This window comes from Anopheles maculipalpis, chromosome 3RL, assembly GCF_943734695.1.
Source record: "Anopheles maculipalpis chromosome 3RL, idAnoMacuDA_375_x, whole genome shotgun sequence".
Lineage (NCBI taxonomy): Eukaryota > Metazoa > Arthropoda > Insecta > Diptera > Culicidae > Anopheles > Anopheles maculipalpis.
The window spans coordinates 48,186,710-48,210,742 of record NC_064872.1 but is presented as its reverse complement, the minus strand read 5'-3'; the positions used below and the strand labels follow the sequence as shown (position 1 = coordinate 48,210,742).

The following is a 24,033-nucleotide window of genomic DNA, read 5'->3' as shown; positions in this document are numbered from 1 at the left end:
GGAAACCACACACGCCTTTCGTTGCTGAAATGGGCGCACTCAGATATGACGTCGCCGATCGGCTGCGCGTGGCGGTGTTCGTTTTATTTACAGTGATCGTGACTATCGCGTGTGCAACGTGTGAGTGATTAAAACATTATATGCTGTGCTGTGTTAAATGCATCCAAATAAGAATAAAAATTAATGTTTCTGGTGTTTCTCCCCAATTTTGTTTTACTCCGCAACACAGCCGCTGGTCATATCGAGCAGATGCAAATTTATCAGTACGACGATTACGAGGAATGTCGTCGAACGTACAGCAATTCTGTGTTTTGCAGTGCAAAATCATACCTTTTGCCTAGTGTGGATTCAACGCTTTGGGCAGAAATAATGGTATTTAGTTATCCCCAACTATCGTAGTGCTTGTGTGTGTGTGTATGTGTGTGTGTTTTGATAAGATGAATTAATAGAAATTATGTTTGAATAGAAGGCCAAATTCTAGCGTGGTGTCAGTTTTGCATTGTAATGTTAAAATTTGGCTGATATTACTTAAAGTGAAACATATATGTAATTAGAAGTTCAGAACTAATTCCATACGACAAACTGCGTGATTTGGAATTTAAGACGGCACGACCATTTCCTTGTTGGATTAATCATCATCACCAACTTATTACTCTATTTTACGATTCAATGTAAAACATTTGAGCTTAATGATTAGAATGCTTTTTTATAACTCTATAAACCGTACATTAACTTTAGACGACAGCATTTTGGGAAACCATTTGAGTATCGTGCTTAGCTAAAAAATTGTAACACAGTCCTTCAGTGATGAAATTCTACTAAACTGTGGTGTCATAACGACAAATAATAGCAAAACTAGCAAGCGTTTAAAAAAAAACATGAATTTCATTAGAATGACCAAATAAACAGGGTCCAGTATGCTTACAAAAAATAGTACTTAAATGTTGAAAAGGTTGCTAAGTAAAACCTTGCATAAAGAGTTAAGTACAAGCGAAACGGGAGAATAATTTACCATTGTGCACTCTTCACTGCTTATGTGTTTTGTGATCTTGTATTACCTTTTGGAGAATGAAGCAAAACATAACTAAATATGTATGTGGCGAATAGGAAACATTTACTTACCTTTTTGTTTGTGAGAAAGATATCGTAGCTGGCACACTGACAGCAAGCAGCAACATTGCTAGACGTATAGTTGACATTGTATAAGCTAATGACAATTTTCCTTCTGACCTTTCCTAATTGTGAGCTAGAACTATTCTACACACCCTCGACATTTCGATAGACGAACGATCGAAGTTGGCGTGTGCGTTCAAAAATGCAAACCTGAATTTGACAGTGCAGTGCACAATGTATCAGCCGAGTTACAGCGATGCATAGAGCGAAACATGTGGAGGCAATATGAGCTGAATTCATCCATCGAAATCATGCGCTGTATATATGCCGACGAAGCAGCGGTAGAAAACAGTGCTGGATTAGGTAAAGGTTCTGAACAGCGAGGAAAGTAACGACCCACAAGACTTGACTCAATTTGTTTTCTAGGTGTGGCGCAGATTGGGTTCCTGTGCTTCGCGATAGGGGCGATAGTGCTGGCGATACTTGCATCTGTATCAGACAATCCATCCGACAAAGGATGTAAAGCGTATAAGTACGGATGTTTTACTTGTGTTATCTACGAAGCATGCATGCCATCTTCATTTAATCAACTCCTTTTCCATCGATAGGGAAACATCAATTAACACGAGCTTGATGCAATCCTTTTCACTGGCTCGCAATTTACCGAAGCTGATTGAAAGAGAGAATAATCTGCGGCATCTGGACGGCCTCCGTGCGCTAACTATGATAATTATCCTATTAACCCATTCCACGATACCCTTGATAAGGATGCCGCTGAAAAATGTCAACGATCTTGAGGCTCAGTTCAGTCAGCCGTGGTTCCCGATTGCAATGGCCGGTAACACGTACACGGTGCAGATATTCTTCGTCATCGGAGGTTTGCTGTTGGCATTTAACATGCTGGAGCAATTTAAGAAGCGTGATAGTGTAGGTGTGGCTTATTTTTTGGATCGTGTGAAAATTCGACTCATCAGGTAACTATTAATTGCTTCTAACGCAAGAAATATTGCTTCTAAGAATAAATTAAATAGGTTAAAGAGCCACAGCAACGATTTCATACATTTCACAACATAGTCTCAGCCGGATTGTATGATTTATGATCATTACATACACCATGTTGGTATTACTGCAAAACGAGCACTCGATGAGGGCAGTCTATTTGTTTTCGCTGTTTATTTTCCGACCTGAACGTGACGTAAGTCTCTGGCAAACGTTTGAAGGTGGATGTAAATGGTCTTTCCTCAAATATGCTTCATAGGTTTGTTGACGCAGTTTACAACATGCAAATCAACAAGGGCCCAAGATCGACGCACATATATCAAAGATAAATATGATGATGTTGGTTTGCAACAGTTTTTCAAACTATCAAAACAATAATTTTAGCACCTTTTAATCTTTGAATTGAGGCTACAATTTTTTTTTATTCATAAAGGACGGTATTGCTAAGGCTAAAAGTTTATATTAGTTAAAATTTAAAAAATCTTAGGTGATAAAATAATTTTCCATAACTGTTAATCAAAAGAAAACTCCATTAAGATAAATTACCACATATGCTGTTATTGGTTAATCTTTTTTTTAGGATCTTTTGTCTGTTTTGATAAAGTTTTACTACGAATATGCTTCTTAAGCATGGTTTCTTACACAACTTTTACTAGAATGCATACTTTAGTTAACAACTCGAAGATCTGTGAAGAGTAGACATATTTCCAAAATTTGTCCTAACTTTTTATTTGATTTTTTTCCTTTTTTCAACTAATGTTTCATCATTTAAGTTTGGAACATAATTCTATAACCTTCGAATATTTATTGTTGTGTTCTTCGACTAACGATACGAGTCACTAGAGTGCCTAAAAAGAACTTTCTTTTCATTTCAGATTACTTCCGCTGTATCTGTTTATGATCCTATTTCATGCTTCATGGTATCCACGGTTGTATAAAGGGCCGATCGGTGATCGTTTTCAAGATCATTGCACAACAAACTGGTGGACCAATGTCTTGTTTTTGAATAATTATATCAATGCAAGCGAACCGGTAAATACTATATCTCTCTCGCGGTAATACATTTAAAGTCATACTTTATTTCCCATATTTTTAGTGTATACAATTTTCCTGGTATCTAGGGGCAGACTTCCAGCTTTATCTACTCGGTACAGTGTTGATGATTTTAATGCGGTAAGAATTACTCACATATGCTGAACTTCTCCGATACAAGATTATGATTGCAATTGGCCATGCATATTAATTTGACATTTGTTTCTCATCAGGATTCCAAAACTGTTCAAACCGATTATAGTATGCATGTTGGTTGGTGCTTTTCTTGGACCAGTAGTCGTCATTTATAGGTATCATCTGGATGCTACAGTGATGATGATATTAAGGTACAGTACAAAATTTTGTAAAACAAATAGCACATAGTCTTCGATTAAAAGAATAACATCGATCAAACGTTTTGTTATCTAAACTTTGTAAGTTAAGGTAAGGCCGTACTAACGAATTAAAATAGAACGTTTAAAACTTCGTTGTTTGACTTTCCAAGCTCTTACAAGTGGGTTCATCAGTTGTAGCCTTGAGGTATAGATTGCAGTACAAAAAATTATCTAAAAATATTATTCAATTTTAGCCAACTTTTAAAACAAACATTTATGAATTTGATAGCTTTCAAACCATGTTGAGTTATAGTGCTGCAAGTTCTAATGCAGTGCAAAGCATGGATAGAAACGTATTTGAAGGGCTGATCCATCATGGATAAAAACACTGTTCAAAACAAACAGTAGCTTGATAAGACTTACCTGTACTCTTCAGAATCACCTACAAACATTAAGCATTTGTTTTGTGAGTTTTATAGAGGCCGTAGTGACACAACCGATGCATAATGCAATGGTCGCCCGAACGCAGTTGTTTCGCCAGAAAAGGTTTAAAAATTCCATTAAAATGATTTTAGATAACCGTAAAACAACATTGTTTTTTTATAGTAGATGCGCTGTCGATATCTAAGGAAGCTGTGTATCATGTGATTCGCGATCCTTTGGACATGCAAAAGCTTTGCGTAAAATGAGTGCCGTGTGACAGCTGACAATTTATCAGAAACAACAATGGGTGCTTTGAAGCTTTTAAAATTGTATTTGTAAAGCAGAATTTTTTATATGTGACTATGGATGAAACAACAGCAAACAAACTATTTCCAATTCACAGATCAGAAAAGAATGCTAGCTGAAAATAAGTTGAGATTCAATTATGAAATGATCACTGAAACAGAGCCCTGTTTTGAGCCTAATAATAAATAATATTTTAAAAATGGTTTGGAAAACATTGGAAACATTGAATTGGGAAAATCCTTTTATCGTGATTAAGACAAAGTATTTTACTTAACCTCCTCTTACAAACGAAAAGCGACAAAGTATTTTACTAAAACGTAACATCAGATATGGTTTAAATTTATCTCTATTTATCACTCTCTTCTTGCAGATATGTACTTCAAGAAATTCGCACATTACCATACTACTTGCGCGTGTATATTCCATTCGAGACAAATGCAGGAAATTATTTCTTCGGAATGATAGCTGGAATTGCATATTCCCGTTTAAAGGATAATCCAGCAGCCGCTTCTATTTTAAAGGTGCGAATTCAAGCCATATGGCACCGATGTTAACTTCGCAGCACCATTTTCTAACTAATTCTGCTTTCTCATTATATTTCAGCTAAATTATCTTTTACCAATAAGCGCTGCGTTTTTTCTAACAATGAACGGACTTACTATGATGCTACCTTCGGACCATTTGACCAAACCTTCATTCGGTCTAGCATTTTTCGGATCAATGCTAAAAAGCGCATGGGGTATTTTTCCCTCAGTATTACTGCTTCATATCGCATTTCAGAAAAGACCGGCATGGTTAGTAGCAGTACTTCAACATCCAATACTGTTAGTTGCATCTAAATTAAGCTACAGCATTTACCTTGTACAGTATACAATAGTTTACACAGTGTACAGACACATTACCTATCCGCTTGTATATAACAGTTTTACCATAGTAAGTATTTTATGCACTTGAACGTTTGACGTTGTGATTAACAAAGCATTTTTTTTTTAATTTCAGCTTATCTTTACAGCGGCAATTGTAAACATGACATTCTGTGTAGCATTTTTTCTACACATTTTTATTGAACTTCCTTTCAACTTATTCCTCAAACAAATCTTGGGAAAATCTAAATCTAAAGTTTAATGTTTTTTTTTTTTAATTTATTCGGAATAGCCGTGTAGCGTAATGTTTTTGCTTACTAAATAAAAATAGAAATAAAGAAGATTTTATACAAGCTTTGTTTTTTTTATGAAGTATGACCATCCGAATTACAACTGCTATTGTTTTTATTCTGATAACCAAAAAATAAGTTACTTTCAAATTTGGATCAAATATGTCAAATTAAGTTGATCATAGCAAGAAGGGGATAAGAAGGATTCTTCACGAAAACGTTTATTTTATAATCTTTCTAATTTGTAGCATAGGGCGGACCGGTGGTACAGGCGACAACGGCGCTGGTCTTCTTCATACGGTTACCTGGGTTCAAATCCCATCTGGAAATTAGAGGTCGTTAAACCAAGAAGAAGAAGAAGAAGAAGAAGAAGAAATTGTAGCATATAGCAATACGGCCAGGCTAACAGTCATGCAAAAAAAATGCAGTTTATTTGGTACTTTTCTTCTTCTTCTAGGCTAAATGACCTACAAAAGTCAGGGCGGTATTCGAGTAATCGACGCTGGTCATCAATTGTCTTACTAGACTTGCACGTCCACGTGGTTAGATAGTCAGTCCTAACTACCGGGGAACGGTTCGGAAAGGATTTGAGCCCAGTCGTTGCAAGCAATACGGTCTAGCCGTTCTATATGAATTTAAACGATACTAGCGACGTTGATAACAACTTCACTTTACTGCTGTACGATCTTTACTTGACAATTGATGACGAATCCTTCTACATGGAGACATATATTTTATAAAATAAATAATTATGCTCAGCATAAGGCAAAAAACAAGGAAGAAATGCCTTGAGACTTTTGAAAAATATCAGCTCCAGAAGAGCTGAGAATACGGCACCGAGCCGTAATACCTAATCTAAAATAAAATATAATTATGATCCTATCAAGATTAGATACCTCGTCCTCTTATGTAAACACTGGCACTGGAAAGAATCATCAATTATATTACAAAGAGAAGATTTCTTCTTCTTCTTGGCCTGCTCAGGATTGAGCAAGTCGTGTCGACATGGCCAGGCCTCCAATCAGTTTCCAGGAAACTCGGTCTGGGGCTGCAGTCCTCCAACCACGGCTGTATCCGATCTCCGACAGGTTAGACTCCACTTGATCCAGCCAACGAGCTCGCTATGCTCCTCTACGTCTCATGCCGAACATGTCGGCATCCTCATCACGTGCCCCAGCCAACGTATCCTTCTGACTTTGACTACCGTCAGGATGTCCGGTTCTCCGTATAGCTCAGCTAACTCGTGGTTCCTTCTCCTTCGCCACACGCCCTGCTCGCACACACCCCCAAAGATAGTCCTTAGCACCCGCCGTTCGAAAATGGCAAGTGTATTGGCGACCTCCGTCAGCATATTCCAAGACTCGTACCCGTAGAGGGCTACCGGACGTATCAATGTGCGGTAAATCGTGCTATTTCGTGTTTTGTTGGAGTCTTCTGGATCGCAGATGTTTGTGGACTTCGTAATAGGCACGATTCCCCTGAACAATGCGCCTTCGGATTTCGTTGCTTACGTTGTTGTCTGAAGTTACGATCGTACCAAGGTAGCAGAACTCCTCTACCACCTCGAGATCATCGCCGTCAACTGATACTCTGCTTCCGAGTCGGGCTCTATCACGGCCAGAGCCTCCGGCAAGCAGGTATTTGGTCTTCGTCGCATTGATGCTCCATCCTATTCTATTGGCCTCGCGTTTCAGTCGGGTGTACGCCTCGCACACCTCCACAGTTGTCCGTCCGATGATGTCGATGTCATCCGCGAAGTCAAGGAATTGAGTGAAAATCGTGCCACGGATGTCGAAGCCCGTGGTTCGCATGACACCCTCCAGAGCGATGTTGAACAGCAAACAGGAGAGTCCGTTCCCTTGCCTCAAACCCCAGTTAGATTCGAACGATTCCGACAGCATGCTCGAAACTCTCACCTTGCACTGCACTCCGTCCATAATGGCCTTTAGCAGCCGTACCAGCTTCCCAGGGAATCTGTACTGCTGCATGGTGTTCCATAGTTCGGTCCGATCTGTGGTACCGTAGGCCGCCTTGAAGTCAATGAACAGGTGGTGCGTAGGAATTTGGTGCTCCCGGCATTTTTCTGGATCTGCCCTAGAGTGAAGATTTGGTCGGTTGTCGATTTGCCTCCAACAAATCCAGCTTGGTAGCTTCCGACAAAATCTGTAGCAAGGGGCTCCAGTCTGAAGAAGAGTATTCAGGACAGGGTCAGGACAGTATAGCCAGCATTCAGAACTGTGACCCGGCCCGGGTGTTAGCACAGTCCATCCTGTCGCCCTTTTTGTACACCGGGTGTATGACACCCAGTTTCCATTCGTCCTTTAGTTCTTCCTGATTCCAAATCTTAACAATCAGTGATCAGAATGCGGTAACCCTCTCCGGGTCCATCTTGAAGAGTTCGGCCATCAGCCCATCGCTGCCAGCTGATTTGTTACATTTCAGCTGTTTGATGGCACTGATGACTTCGTCCAGGGATGGCGGGGGTACCTCGTCATCGTCATGCTGGCTGTCGTAGTTCTGCACTCCTCTGCTTCCTGCGCTTAGTTCGGTGCCTCCTGCATCTACTCCGTTAAGGTGTCTGTCGAAGTAGCACTTCCACCTGTTGATCACCTCGTGCGAAAGGATATCTCCTTCCTCGCTGCGGCACATAGCGATCATGGGAGTAAAACCGCCTCGTGCCGCATTCGACATCCTGTAGAACCTGCGAGTTTCCCCCAATTGGGATAACTGCTGCATCAGTTGCTCGTCCGACTCTTCCAAACTCCGTTTCTTGTCCTTGAAGAGCCGGATCTGCTGCCTCCTCAGTCGTCTGTAGTGTTTCACGTTCTGTAGGGTCTCGCGCTGGAGCATGCAGGTACCAGCTGCGTTCTTCTCGGATAGTGCTCGCCTGCACTCATCATCAAACCATTCCTTCCTCTGGTTACGTGTCACGCGGCCAATTGTTCGCTCGGCAGTATTGCTGATGGCTTGCTCCACCATACGCCAGTGGTCATTGAGGGACATCGTCCTCCGACAGGGCATCAGCTTGCCCCAGCCGATCTATGTTGAGCCTTGGGGTAGGCTGAAAGCGCAGCTCATTGGCGACTCAAAGTTTTTGGCGCAACTTAACCATAACCAAGAAATGATCTGAGTTGATGTTTGATCCTCTATAGGTCCTTACGTCGATAATATCCGAGAAGTGCATTCCATGGATAAGAACGTGAACAATCTGGGAATAAATATATCTGCTGTGGTGATCTCCAGGTGTATCTGAAGGGAGGTGCGTGCTAGAAGAAGGTGCTGCGAATGGTCATGTACTTGGAGGATGCGAAGTTCTCTAGCCGAAGCCCGTTGTCATTTGTCAGCTGGAGGGCACAGCAGCTGCAGTTCCATGCCCCAAGTTTCCAAACGTAGTCCTTATTCCGTGGCGTGGGTCTGTATCTGTTGATCCGATTCGAAAATTGTTAGTTCCCTTTTCATTGTTATGGTATTGGGGGTGGCTTGCAAGGCCTCTCCCTCGTCCCCCTGTCTCGTCGGATGGTCCACGCATCCTATCTGATTAAAGTCCCGTAGGATGCCAGGACAGAAGGACAACCAGCCGACCCTAACATGGAGAACAGACTAGTAAGAATAAGTGGGAACTGTCCGAACTGCTGTTGAGTAAAAAAGTTTTTGTTAACATTCCACACTAAGCAAAGTCGCGTTTTAAGTTACGATGCAGCTGATCTTAATATTTTTGAATTTTTTGCAGCAACAATGTACCACAGTTCGATTCGACCGGCTTACAATATGTTTAAAAAGTGTCGGAAAACTCAACAAGTTGCGATAGTAATCCCATGATCACCAACCACTGTGCACAACAGAAACGTTATGTTCCATTGTTCGGGGAACTCTTCGCACCATTCGCTTTATCCGTGCCACTCAACCAACCCAGCACTCATGTGTGCAGGGATTTGTAAAAACTTCACCAACCCCACCACACTCGCGCGTGTGTGAGTGATGTTTTTTTTGTTCACATGATGTTTGAAAACACGCGCTCTTTCGGTCATTAACCCCGAGCAGCGGGGAAAAAAACATAAAAACGTCATAACAGTTTCTGCTCTGTTTTTCTCTCTCTCTCGCTCGCTCTCTGTCGTTCTCTTTTGCCAACGAGATTCACTCTCACTCGATGTAATTGTTGCACTAAATGGAAGCCGGAAAGTTGGGATACAGTCTGATTAAACGCTAGCGAATGCCGTTTGGACTAAACGTTGGAGTCTAGAAAATGTGCAAAAGTGCGTTGTTTGAAACATGGTGTCTATTGCTATTGAAATCGTTTACGCGACATGTAGGGTGAAAGGACCGATAGATGCCGTTCTTCCGTTTGTGCAGATTCCTGCTCATTGTTGTAAGCGTTTCTCTTGTGTTCTCTTGTGTTCGAAACGAGCATTAGCCCGACTCGAGTGTGTGAGTGAGCGAGGTAGCAGCGTAACGGAGAGAGCCGTGCCATTTCAGTCGCACCAAGGAGCGTTGGCCCTCAGAACAAGTAGCACCTCCGTCGCCGTTCTCATCTGTCCTGCTCGCGTTCCCGTTTTTGTATCGTTCCATTCATCGTTCCATTTCAAGTTCCTCAGTTGAAGCGGTACAGTTTGGTCGATTGGATCGGTCGATTACGCGGCTTTCCATTTCGCGCCGGCTTTATTTTGAATCGAAAACGATTGCTGGCCGTGTAGCAGCAGCAGACCTCACGTACTAACAGTGCAAAGTGCAAGCAAAATGATTATAAACGTCGTTACCGCAGCGTGGCTAGAAGACCGCCGTATTGCGCTACTTCCTTCGCAAAGTTCACAGTGAAAATTGTAATTGTGTCCACCACAGGTCTCTTTGCTGTTCAATCACACCCACTTGAGTGGCTTACACTGCTCCTGGTCGGTTGATATGTTAGTGCAAAGAAGAAGCATACTTGAGTACGCTTTGGCAAAGCCGGCATATGTAGTGACGGTTGTGAAACCCGGAAATTCAGTTCAGTTTTTACGGTTCATCAGTGTACAATAATATCAGGTATGAGATATGCAGTAGCAACAAAATCATAACGCTCTCTACCCAAGCCCTGATGGGAAAAATAAGTGCAAAAGTGTCGTTGTCAGAAGCGTATGGTTTCGAAATGCCAGAAAAGCTCGAAAGTTGGAAGCATTCAGCAGCAAATTCCTTATGAAAAAGTTTCATATATGGTTGTAGTGGTGGTGAAATTGTGCCCTGTGTTGTTATTCGTAAAGATGTGTGCCGTGTGACGAAGACGAAGAAATATTTTAAAATGAATCGTTACAATTCTGCCCCCAGTCGCAAGAGTGTGAAGTTTATGAGGAAGAAACAAGTGAGCTGCTTGTGCGTAGTATCTATCCGATAGAGCGATGAAGGGCCTGTGTTTCGAGCCGGATTGCATTGATGGAAATGTGTAAGCAAATCGCCAACGACCTGCGGCTGTTTTTGTTGGTTACATTAAGTTAGATTGATAAGCGATGACTCTTAGTATCGAGCCGTTTGAAATCGATTTATTTGAAGTCACATGGGAGACGGCTGCTGTTTGAAATTGGAGATAAGCGAAAATTAAATATTCTCACCAAACGGCACACTAGATCTAGGGGATCCATTAGCCCATCTCCTACGTACGCGTGATAAGATCCTAGAATGTGCCATTATTGAACGCCCGAGCACAAATGCTGGGATGCACGGAATGGATTGAAGCAAGAAATATATGTACATAATGGAATGTGCTGAAAAGGTTAGTGACCAGGCTTCAGCATCACTTCCGGGCAATGCGGTTTAATGTTATTATGGCACTCTCTCTCGTTCGCTTTCTTCCTCCGCTCTCGCTCACTCGCTCCATCTCGGTCGCTCGCTCGCAGACAAGGGCCGATTCGCTGTTGAATACATCTTTCTCGGTTGCTCTAGATCACACACACGCACACACCCTTTTGTGTAACAGTCCTCCCGTCTCTTTTGTACACTCGCCGCGGGTCTGCTGTGCTCCTAATTTGTGGCTCATTTCTGCTGCTGTTAGAAAATGCCTTTTGCTTTCTCTAACGTTCTGCAGGCCCGCCGTGGTGCAGTATTCTTAGTGAATAACGACGGGGAACAGTACCTGCATGTGCATACACGCATTCACTTAGAACACCCCCTGTGTTTTGCGTGCGTGCGCGTGTGTGTGTGTGTGTGAATATATTTTTTTCACCCTTGGCGGCTGCTACTCATCCTAATCGTATTTAAAATGTTTCGTAAAAGTACAAATGGTACCGTTAGCATTGCATTTTATGCTACTAGAAGCGAAGCCAGCAGGACATTTGACGTCGAGAGGCGCGCAGTGTGCTTAGCATTGATTGATAAGAAAATGGCCAATTAGTGGCATTCTTTGAGCATGTTCTGTACATCGCCTGGAAGACTGTTTGGAAATACAGAAGAATAATCATGAAAAAAGCTTACTAAATCTAAATTTAAAAGTCACTTCTGTTCTTTTGATTAAAAAAAAACAAAGGATAAATATTTTAAAATCGGAAACAAATACATACATAGGCACACACACACACACATGTTTTCTTAATCGTCTGTCCTAACGTCGCCATCGTGCGGCTGTGGTAGCCCTTTTCTGTAGAACGAGGAGGTGGTCCCAGTAACCATTTGCCTGCTGCTGTCGAGAATTCACCGGCGATGGGGCCCGTGTTTCTAGAAAACCAACCGGTATAACGGCAACACGCACACAACGATGAGCGCGCGCTGTATAGCAACCGCGTCTTACCGCCAGACTCGCGCCTCCATCGGCGCCAGACGTAGTACGCTGCGATAGCTGGATCCATGTTTTATAATTAAATATGTGTCAAAAGAGCAATAGCCTTTTCTCCACGCCGTTTTTAAGGTTGCTCGAGGATGTTGCCCTCGATTCTCGCCGGTCTCTTGTGTAAAGAAGCGGAAAGAACAGAGCGCAAGAGCTAGAGAGAGCGAGTGAGTGAGAGAGAGAGAGAGAGAGCGCACGCTTGAACGTTCGACCGCGAGCGCGAATTGCTCCACCGAGCGAAAGAGCGTACGAACGAGCAGTGTTGGGGCTTGCTGCACTGCTCGAACTTCTTCAGCCTGGGTGTGCTTGTGGTGTAGCGATGATACTCACGTGTTTCCACACCGTTCTCGACGTCGATGACACGATCCCCAAGCTTTCGGTCAACCTTCCGCCGGCCCGTTCTCATGGCGTACGGTGCATTGTATTAGGGCCTTTTTTTTTGTTTGGCTCTGTTTTCTTTCATTTTTTGTTGTGTTGTGTTGTGAACTCAGCACTCGGAGTGCATGCACCGTTTTTACGCCGAGGCATTGCAATTGCTGCTGCACCGGTAGCACGGGAGTGTGGTCGACGATGGGTTGTACCAGGTGCATTGCTGTACATGATTCGGTTTACTATTGCTGCCCAAACATCCATCGGCCATCAGTTTTGCCAATAACAGCACCGAGGCACAGCATATGAGCAGCATGCAGTTGTTTTATTAACACCATCCCTATCCCCATTCCGTCCACCTTCATGTTTTTGGTGGGTAAAAATAGGAATATACAGACAAGAGCTGGACCCGTGTGTGGGCTCGATTTTCGTCTGAGCTGTCTGAGTTATTTTTGGGCAGCGAAGTCGCGAAACGCAAGCGCACGCATTTCCGGGTTTCGTTCTAAATGCAACAACGTGTTCGTGATGCATTTTCTCGTGTTTCGATGCACCAAACGACTGCCTTCAGTGAAGTGTTTTGTGTGCAGTGGTAAGACTTGCACGAGGCAAAACTGTGCATGGCTTATTTAATTTAAAGCATCATCGTCCAAGTCATCTTTTCATAAACATGATTAATGCTGGAGTTTGGCTTTATTGTTAGTACCTTGTATGTTGTTATGAAATTTTTGTGATTCGTTGTATCTTTCGCATATTATCTCAAATATCCTCAGCATTTTAGGCACTTTATGGAGATAATCCACATGTCCAGCTTTGAACCTAAACTAACTGAAGCTAGAAAAACAAAAACTTTATGTTTGGGTTGCATAACATATTAGGTTTTTCTTCAACGTATGATTTATGGCACTAAAATAAACACTTATAGACCAAAACTGAAGTAAAGTTGGGGGGGATGGGTGTTTCACATTCGAAGATAAAATGATTTCTTGTTCTTCCTGCTTAGCTTCTCTTGCCTTCCTGTGGCCGTGCTAGAACAGTGCTAGAACAGTGTGATGCTTGTTTGATCGGTGATATTAGTAGTTACATGAAAAAAAGGCGTATTTTGTGATGCTATGACGTGATAACACGTGAAAAGTGCGTTATAGTTCAGTGAGTATAAGTCGCAAGTATAAAAGCAATTACAAAAATTAGCAAAACGCTACTTTGCATTTGCCAAGTTCAACAGAAAATGGTACAAGTGAATGTTGAATCTTGTAACGGGCAGTGTAGAAAATGTGAAGTGAAAAGTGTCATGCCTGTAAAAGTTTACAATTTGTGCGAAAACTAAATACGCTACGAATGTGACAAGAGAGAAGCATCGACTGGAGAAGCATCAGCTCGCACTGCAAAAGTTCATTTGTTTCTCGATAACGCACCACGCCATGGCCGACGATAATGGTTAGCTACAAGAATTTAAGGTAAGGCTTATAACATGAATAACATACTTTAGCATAGAACCTAATATCCTCCATTTAAATAATCCACCCAACCGCTAAACAATTGTTGTGAATAATTTGAGAAACGTTAATAGCACGATGGGGCGTCTCTTTTGGCTTTCAAGAGTTATGTTAGCCTTACTACTTTTTCTACTTTTATTTTCGCAAAAGCTGCTATAAAAGCTGCTCAGGAGTGAATAATATCTTTGACTAGTGATGAGTAAATCCTCATTTTTCCCGAAGTCATAACCCTCTCGGACCGCACTCTGGAGTAAACTCCGCATTCTCCCAAACAAAAAAAAGTGTTTGTTCTGTCACACAAATTTATTTATTTGTTGATGATAAACCAAACGTTTTGGGCGGTTCGGTGGCGATATAATAAACGGCAGGACCGGGGCTCAAATCTCATCCGGACCGTCTCCCCGTAGTGAGGACTGACTAACCTCGCTACGTGGTATTCATTAGTCAAGCAATACGGCCAGGCCGTTCTTACGAAAAACAAAAAAACACAAACGTTTCGTTTATTTGAAGACACCCTTTCGCATGTGAGAGAGAGGTGCCTGCCACACTTAAATTTTGTTTAGGCTAACAATCCAACTGTTGGGTACATTTTAATTCTACTTTTCCACCAAATAAATGGGTCTTCTTCTGGTAATCAGAAGGCAGAGAGGGAAATACCGAAAGCCATGACATTTCGAGCATTTTTTGAGTAAGAAATGCAGCACTCCGGATTTGAATCCTCAGTGAATATCGGAGATTACTCCGGATTGATCGGAATATAACTCCGGATAACTGCGGATTTTTTTTCCAGAGCATAACTCCGGGTTTTAAACGTTGCAGTCGAAGTAGATTCATTAATCCGCTCTGGTGTTCCCACCACTACCATTGATAATGAATTCCGACTGTAGTTTCCAGGATGTACGTTGTTTTGCCTTCGAATTCTTCGTGAAACATTGGAAATGTAAGAAAAGTAAAAATAAACTACTGTTTATTGTCGTATTACTTGTGTTGCAATATGTTATTTTTGACAAAAAAAAAGTTTCAAGTAAAGACTGTGTAACCGAGTATGCCCGGGATAAGGCAAAGAATAAGGAGGAAATGCCTTATCAATATGATTATAAAATTTATTCAACACAAGCGGTGTTGACAATACGGCACTGGACCGTCATTATTAATTATAAATAAATAAATAAATAAGTAAAGACTGTGGTTCATGGTAGATTTCAAAGTAAAAAATTCAAGTTCTCATGAGTGTTTGAGAAATTTTCTCGCCTTGAAATCGCTTTTTGAAAACCCGGTTGAATACAAAATCTAACTACACGGGGCAAAGGAGAAAAGGCTGGTATCGCAATTTGGAGATTTTTTGACAGTTTCGCATCGATTTCAACAGTCTGAACTTTACCTTGGTAATGGTGCAGGCCTTTCAAATGGCAAGGCTGATATGTAATCTCCTAACGTTCTTCCAAATTGATCGTAGAGTTAAGGGTAGATATAAAGTCCAGGATCTCCTTCAGGAGGTATGTCAAGGAAGCATACACATGTACAACTGACGGAAAACACTGCATTCTTGAAAGTGAATGAGTGTGTGTCGAACTTTTTTGGTAATATATGTAATAGATTTTTTTTGTTTTATTTTACTTTGAAATAAATGGTGAACTCTACTAAAAATTTGCTTAAAACAACCATTTTGGGTTCCGCGTCCGAGTCATAAAACGGACGAACAAGTTATCTCAAGTTCTTGGCATTAAAATTAAAAGAATCGTTTAGTGTTTAGTCAAGCTTAATAGCAAATGTATAACAGGCAAAATCTTACAGCTATTACTCATGTTACGAGTAGCTTATTTCCGAATGAAATCAATCTCATAGTTATGCAAAGAGAATTACTCGTTTTGTTCGATCTTTCCCAATCTTTCGATGTTTCAGTCAAGAATAAAGAAGGTTATTTATATTTCGAACTCAACTGTCTTTCACAACCTGTTACAGCAACGAAGAACAAAAATAATAAAAATGCACCGCAAATTGCAGTCTTTGGAATGTCTGGATGGACGACATTTTCCTGTCCGTAGCATCGGTCGGTACAAACAATCCGCAGAAGGCTCGGTCCAATTCCGATCGCAGATAGTATGCGGACAGGAAGAGCGAAATGGGTGTACGTACAGCAACTAAATCGGGGTTTTGCACTGTACGCCTAATGTGAGGGTGACCTTCGTTTATCAACCTTGATAAGATTCTACTCTTCGTCGTTGCCTTGCGCATTCGTTGCGATATTTTATTGCCAAACTAGCGCATAGTCAAGGAAGACGCAGCAGGGCGACTAAAAGGGCACGAAGTAATAAGGGACCAGGCCGGACAGGAGGAAACAGGAACAAAGGTGGTGGCGTCCCGGTATAGATGGAGTCGGGCTACCGAGGGGGAGGACAGAATCAACATTCGCCTATCAACACAAAACCTACATCATCATCATCATCAACAACATCAACATCAGCAGTGGTAAATTTTGGCTTTGACGTACGCCTGCTTGCTCTATCGAACATTATATGGCGTGTTGGTGGTGTCGCGAGTGCCGCTTCCCCCAGTCGCTTTTGCCGCAGGAGATATCGGCGGCAAGATAGAGCGCGAGAGCTGGGCGAACGAGTCAGATAGCGAACGAGAGGTCAACGAACTCCGTGTTATAGATACGAAGCCGATTCATTCGTTGGTGGGTGCGTACGCGAGCGCGAATATGACAGAATGTATGCTGTCGTGCGTATCGTGGCGGTGGTACGCGTTTGCTTACAGTTCCGCATGTATGTTGATGCTATTTTTTTTTTAGTTTTGTTGTCGAGCTTGCTTTGTTTTTTGTTCGTTCGACAAATGTTTCGTTCTTAGTTTCATTAGAACCGTTACCAACGGGTGCCGTACAACTATTTGCGTGTGTGTGTGTGTTGGGAGGGGGGGTTGGGTTATGATAAAAATAATGCTACAAAAGTGTACCGTTGCAGAAATGAGCATTGACAAAAATGTCAGTAACCTTGACATGGCCTTGATAATGGTGATGAAACCTTTGATCATTATTGTTTGAAGGGTTGTCTTAAGCACACGGCGAATAAAAATGGTTATCGTGACGGGAATTTCGTTTCAAATCACCTGAAGAGGGGAAAAAATTTAATTCAATTCATATTCAGCCGTGGATGTTTTGGATTGTTTCGGTGAAGAAATAAGGGCCAAAGGCCAATAACCCTTCCATTCTATTGATAAGCTGCTTCCTGGCCGTATTTGTCCCAGTATTACCCATGTACCCATTACAATTAATATGTGAAGCTGCACACCACTGTAAAACAACTTCACACCGATACAGCTATCGAAATTCAACAAAAGCTTCTTATCGAAAATATCTCGAGCGTAAAGCTATATTGGATGTACGTGTGCTTTTCTTTCTGCGCACAACTTGCCAGTATCTCGGGTATGTCTTAGCAACTGATACTTCTTTGTGGCGTTTGTTTACGTCGCATGTACGAAAGATTTGCAAATACAGGGTTTCTGAGCAGAACTAGACAAGTGCGAGGCAGTTCTAGACAACGGCTAAGATGGACTGGACAGCGGGTAGGTTGAACTGGACAACCGACGCAAATATTTTAAAAATAACCATTAAAATAAACATTTTTTGTAATTTACAGAAACTTTTTCTGTCATTTTCTGTGAAAAGATAAAATTTTGAACAGGTATTGCAAATATTTTATTTCTACCTCACATTTGGAAATAAAACCATGCATTCTGATTGTAATTATTTTCGGTCTGAAAGCATACGTACGTTTGGGAATTATTTAGAACTGGAAATTGGAAAAAAAAATGTATTTCAGCAGTTTTTTGTTTTTAATTTGAAAATTTGCCAAGCGTTTCCGAAACGCTTCCAACTGTTTCACCAACCATTTAAAATATGATTGTCCAGTTCTACTTGACGTTTGTCCGGTTAAACTTGACCACTGTCGAGAAAGGGCGACGGTTGTCCAGTCCAACCTACCCGCTGTGCAGTTCATTTTGAGCGTTGTCTAGAAATGTCTCGAACTTGTCTAGTTCTACTCAGAAACCCTGTAATAGGGGAAGTTTTGGTTTTGGCGAAGTTGGGGTGTGTTTTCGAAATAATGCCTGCCTGCCGAAATAAAAATGCCTAGAAATAATAAATATATTGCTATGGAATAACAAATATATTGCTATTCAAAAATCATTGCTGTTTGCATCTTAAGTGACCTAAAATAAATCACGAAACTATTTTGGGAACCAAAGGATTGTCAATTACAGCATTTTTGCTATTATTTCAATGTTAATATGTTAAATAAATATTCTTCTATTGAGTGGATACCTTCAAATAGTTGGATCTATAGAAGGGGATGACTTGCTGGACTTATTTATGCTACGTATCCTGATAGTCAGTCCGTGGCAAGAAACGATTTCGATGGGATTCGAATCCCGATCCTGCTGCTATGAAATCTGGAACCCCCGGGATTACTGGATTTTTGGACACTCTTTGTTGTACCCATTTTTCTGTATCTTGCAACTTGTTACGCAAATTTGATTTGCTAAATAAAAAAAACATGCAGTCTTTGGCAAGCATGTTTTAGTTAACGTGAAAGTCTTTCGCGCTATGCTTCGGGGATAGTTTTTATTTCTTTATTTTACTTTGGACACCTGGGAGAATAGTTTTTTAATCCAATAAATCCGTACCTCATTCAAGTGAAATGTACTCTCTCCTTGAGGCTAAAGCTCAGCGACAGAAAAAGTGAGAAATTGTTCCGTTTTGTATGCCGGTTAGAATTATGGAGCAGCCGCCAGAGCGCGGGCGTTATCGTTTATATGGGGCAGCCGCGGCAGAAGGACGTACGGCTACGGTAGTGGAAACGCGCAGCATACAGCAGCAATGCGAAGGCCATTGACCTTTGGTCGCCTGCATTAAGGACCGATGTGAAGGTGCGAGTCGTAGGGACGGGAAAGAGCATGAGCAAAAATGTGCTTGTGTGTGTAGATAGCGAAAGAGATGAACTATCACTACTATCGCTTTCTTTTGCTTTCTTCACATTCATACACATCGATGCAGTTTGCTGAGTTCCTATTTTGACTTCGCGAAGGAAATTGCTTCCTGGTTGTGTGACATCAGCACACACACACACACACATGATGCGTTTATTGTAAAACGTGAACAGATCGTGTATGTGGAATAACTCGTCAGTTTGATTTAAATTTTATCACCACGAGCCCGTTTGGCCCGTTTGGGGATGAAACAATACAAAACTTAAGAATCAAACATTCATGCCGGGGGATGAGCCTTGCGCACAACTTTCCGTTTACTATATTGGTGGTGGATGTACTTACAATATCAGAACGGCACACGTGTGCGCTGCTCTGTAACGATGTAGAACAATGCACGTGTGTCAGTTGGTGGAAAAGAGACCGAAACGAGCTTAGAACGGTGCTAGTAGTATTTACTAGTGTGATTGCCGGAACAGGACAGGAGGAGGACGACATTTGTTGACATGCCCGTGAATGAAGGTCAATGACCGTCCTGCTTGCTGGTGGATTGCCTTCCTTTCTGCTCTGCTTTCTTCCTGCTTGTCTTCTGCGTCATCGCTTGCCGTAGTTTTCAAGAACCCTCTTTCATCGATGCCTCTCGCCGAATGTAATGCTTTTTATGTGCGTTCAACTCTTTTTGGCACCATCTGCTCTTGCAGCACGCATTTTCGTAAGCATTCGCTCGCTCTCTCTCTCTCCCTCTCTCTCTCTCTTTATCTGTTTTACCCGTTATCCTGAGGAGGCCAGTATCCTGACTGCAACATGAACGAAGAAGGATCGTCGAGTTTTGTAGGGCTTCTCGGCCATGGATGATGACAGCAGTAAGCGAGAGATCCGGCGTTATTTTGCTCGGTGTGTTCTGTTTCTCTCGCTACTATCTTCTTACTGCAAACCGGCAGAGCTGCTCTCTGTATCGTTACGGTTGCAGATTTTACATTGTTGTTAATCTGGCCATTCTTAAAACGGGTTACCAATTTTGGCCCATATGTTACTCATGGTCAATGTCATAAACTCTGTCACGTAGGATTATATTTGAAGCTTGAAATATAATTCGCAAACAATGTCATGGTGATTATGTGCGCTTGATACATTAAACAAAATGTAACGTTATTGCATAACGTTTGTTTTTCCTTCTATACACACATATCGCATCATGATGACCAATTTATAGCGAGCAGGAATTGTACGTTTTTAGTTTGTCTGCCTGAGTTAGGTTCAGCGACTTAGCGAGTCGGATTTAAAATAAACGCTACACGATTGGAGCAATGCTCCAGCTAATATTTACATGAAATATGTGCCATTGACTGCATAAACTAGTTGCGGTGGTCACCATCGGTCACCGGCTTAGTCTCCGTTCGACAGATGCCGAACGTGTGTGGGACGTCCTGTGTATCCTTTGCATAATGCATTTCTTTTTGTTTCACATTTTGGAATTATTCATGTATTGTGGCATCGGTTGTGGAACGAAATAACCGCATGAAGACCGTTCCGTCGTATTTCGACATTTGAACTTGAAGAAAGGTACACACGGTGTGTGGTTCGGTTTGAAAGATTTCATCAAGCGCCGTAATCTTTGCTGGATTTTAAATTTCCTGTTTGCGGCAAGAAAACATCTGAGTGATTTTTTTGCAGGTTATCGCAGCAAATCAATGATGTTGTAAAGGGAAAACCACTGCTATGCGCGTGAGACGTGTGTTTGTAGGAAAATGAAAATGTGTGTACGTGTCGGTGTATGTGTAGGAGCATTAGCGAGTGTGCGAGAGTAAATACGTGGGGAAAGAGAATGCGAGCGTGTGAGAGAGAGAGAAAGCAATAGACGTATTGAGAGTCATATAGCAGCAAGAATGAAAGCAACGATAGACAATTTGATACTAACACATCTAAGCGGGCCTGGTGGATACGCACATAATTTTGGCGCGTACACTCTCGTGTGCGGCTTAAGCTTTCGTTTTCTCTGGCATCTTTTAGTTTCCTCTTAGTACAGGCGGGTTTTCCCGCTGCTGTTGAATCCACAGCGATCTATCAGGGAGTTTAAGAAAATAAGTTACGTTTTGCTGCACAAACACCGTGGCGAAGAAAATTCAACTGCTGAACGAAACGGCAATAACATACACACGCACACACAGAGAGAGAAAGCACGCTAAACGGTAGAGAGAAAGAGAATGTGCAAGGTAATCGAAAGAGAACGCCCGTGCACGAAGGGCAATGACCTCCAAAAATAATCCCGGCATGACAAAACCCCGCTCGTCACTCAATGAGATGTCGTCAGTTTTATAACGGCAGATGGAACTCACCGATGATGTTGGTGTGTTCCGCTGACTTGATTGAACGGAACTGCTAGCAGCGCTCGCGGTAAGTGAGCGATTGAACGCTAATAGCAATAGCAGGGAAGTATTGTGTGAAGCGAAAGGGCTTGCAATAGGCCCCGATTGCATTGCAATATTCTATACCTGCGAATTATGGCCATGCCCATTTCACTCGTATACGCACACAATTTAACTTACAGACACTTTGCTGTAGAGCATAATTTAATTTATAAGATTCATTGTTCAACTACTCCGTATGATCCAGCACTTTAGCCGTGTTGTTTGATGGTGAAGCAAAGGAACTCACCAAGCCGTTGCTTTTACATTTTCCCCTTCTATGGCGTCGGAGAAGGAGCAGAACAAAGTGTGAAAGAGACGTCGGTATGAGTGTCATTTTTTCGAGATGTCAAATTTTTCTTTATTTCTGTTTCTCCACATTATTCGCCGAGGTCAACGAACTACGAACGACCTAGCTAAGAGCAGCTGTGCGCCGTCAATACACATTGAAGTTGGTTGGGTGTGCATTTGAGGGTTTGGAGATAATCGTCTTCGTCACATTTCGCCGACGTAGAATTTCTCCAAACTCGGAACTATTTATTTCTCATTTTCTTCTGCAAAGAAGCAGAAGGATACACGGAAAGATGTGACGTTTTTGTTTTTGGTCGAAAGAAGACATGAAAAGACCGAATTTTGAAAAGCTAAAGCGCATGTACGTAAGTTTGGTAGTTTGGTAAAACGAGTCACGGTCAGTTGTCAAATGAGTATGAGACGTTTCAGTAAAGAATTGATAAAGCTTGCAATGATGGGTTGATTTTCGATTCCGGGTTCAAGTTAATTACTGAGTATTATTTTGATCATTTTATTTACTTTTGTATGACGGCTCTACGTCGTATTATCAACACCGGTTGTGATGACTACGTCAAAAAAATAAAATAAAAATCTACAAAAATGTCAAAATGTCATGTCAAATAGTAATATTTTTAATTATTTAATTTTTTGTGGAACTTTGATGAGAAATTTAATTAGTTTTTTTACTGCAAAAACCTCGGTTTAGTCACAAAACTTTAAAATAATTGTGTGTTGAGGTCTTAAAGGTCTTAAGGTCTTAAAATAATTTCTTCTTCACATTGGCTTAACGATCTTCTAGGTCACGCCATCGAATCTACAGTACTGGACAAAATAAATCATACGCGCAAAGTAAAAATGCACTTTGAGGAGTATTTTCTTTATTTTTCAGATAAAAACCATGATTTATTCGGAAGAATTATTGTATTTTCATTAAAGTTTTAAGTATTGCAGAGAAAAATATTAAAAATATGTAGCTTTATATGCACACAAGAAGTTGTTATAGCCAACAGTTGGTTTTTAAGCATGGATAGAATGAATCACACACTTAAAAAAAATATTTTTTCTTGCCGTGATAATTAACTAACGTACTGGCAGCAGTGTAAAACCAGCAGCCCTGTGGCTTACTTGACAGTTCTTTTACTGTAAAGCTAGTGGATCAAAATATTGCGTTACATATGAAATGTGTAAAATGTCAGGAAAACAAATTTCGCTCGATGTGAGAAATCTGGTTATAAGCAATCGCAAAAAAAAGGAATTGCTTTCCGGAAAATTGCTGAAAAGTATTCGATTTCTATTGGAGCTGTGCAACATATCTGGAAAAAAACACGAAACCTTTTGAATTGTGCGCAACTTATCTGGACAAGAACGTCATTGCGTAACGACCCGTCGTGATGAGGCGAGAATAATTCAGATGGCGAAGCAAAACCCTAAGTTGTCTTCCAGGGAAATTAAGGAAACGAATCTGGATGTCGATCGCCGCACCCTACGCCGACGCCTCAACGAGAGTGGTTTGAAAACTTGTTTGGCATCGAAGCGCCCTTTCATAAGTGTGCAAAACAAACGAAAGAGATTGTAATTTGCCAATAAGTACGTCGGGATGTCCATAAACTTTTGGAAAAGCGTTTTGTGGAGCGATGAGTGCAAGTATGAGATGTTTGGACAAAAACGTCGATGCAAGGAAATATTCAGATTCAGAAGACGGTAAAGCATGGAGGGGGGAAAACTATGGTTTCGGGGATCATTTGCGTGGTCTGAAGTCGAAAGCTTGAGGAATATCAAGGGGACTTTGACCGCATATGTATATATTAACTTGTTGAATGAAAATTTGGAGGTTTCACTATTGAAAACTGGCCTAGAAACAAATTACATTTCTAAAAAAGACAACGACCCTAAACATACGGCCCAAAAAACAACTGCGTTTTTCACATCTAACCGAATTAAGGTACTCTAATGGCCACCCCAATCTTCCGACTTGAATCCGATAGAGAATTTGTGTTGTTATTTGAACGATACAGTGAACAAAACATTGATCCCCAACCAAGAATGCTATGTTGATGTTTAGAAAACAGCGTGGGAGAAAATTGATCCAGAATATCTACGGAATCTCGTTGAAAGTATGGCTCGTCGATAAAGGGTTCAAAAATAAAAAGAGATATTTGATATAAGCATAACTTGAGAATTAGAAATCTGGTGTTTGATTTATTTTGTCCATGCCGATCCTCATCCTTTCCTGAAAGATAGAATATATTTAGAAAGTCATGCGTAATTCTAATAACTTCAATTCTACAACATTATTGCCTGATAATAGGGCAACAACTTTCCTAAAGATAGCATTGTTGTAGCTATT

General features: G+C 41.3%; 2 protein-coding genes across 2 annotated transcripts in view; both read left to right on the top strand.

Moving 5' to 3' along the window:
• The first annotated feature begins 29 nt into the window (after nucleotides 1-29).
• Nucleotides 30-5,341, top strand: LOC126561900 (O-acyltransferase like protein-like). Its single transcript, XM_050218267.1, has 11 exons — nucleotides 30-120; nucleotides 230-372; nucleotides 1,251-1,476; nucleotides 1,540-1,645; nucleotides 1,722-2,087; nucleotides 2,988-3,144; nucleotides 3,209-3,285; nucleotides 3,378-3,491; nucleotides 4,579-4,729; nucleotides 4,812-5,141; nucleotides 5,208-5,341. The coding sequence occupies exons 1-11, from the start codon at nucleotides 30-32 to the stop codon at nucleotides 5,331-5,333; spliced, it is 1,887 nt and encodes a 628-aa protein (XP_050074224.1). The 3' UTR covers nucleotides 5,334-5,341.
• An 8,539-nt stretch (nucleotides 5,342-13,880) lies between these two features.
• The window catches only part of LOC126561326 (hormone receptor 4-like), a 39,638-nt gene continuing 29,485 nt past the window's right edge, over nucleotides 13,881-24,033 (top strand). The window contains exon 1 of the mRNA XM_050217400.1: nucleotides 13,881-13,971. The gene's annotated coding sequence lies outside the window, so the exon portion shown is untranslated. The remainder of the gene's footprint in view (nucleotides 13,972-24,033) is intronic.

Coding starts and splice junctions, on each gene's coding strand:
- LOC126561900 (XM_050218267.1), top strand. CDS start 30: ATGGGCGCACTCAGATATGACGTCGCCGATCGGCTGCGCGTGGCGGTG. Junction 3,492..4,578: donor ACAGTGATGATGATATTAAG/GTACAGTACAAA, acceptor CTCTTCTTGCAG/ATATGTACTTCAAGAAATTC. Junction 4,730..4,811: donor CAGCCGCTTCTATTTTAAAG/GTGCGAATTCAA, acceptor ATTATATTTCAG/CTAAATTATCTTTTACCAAT.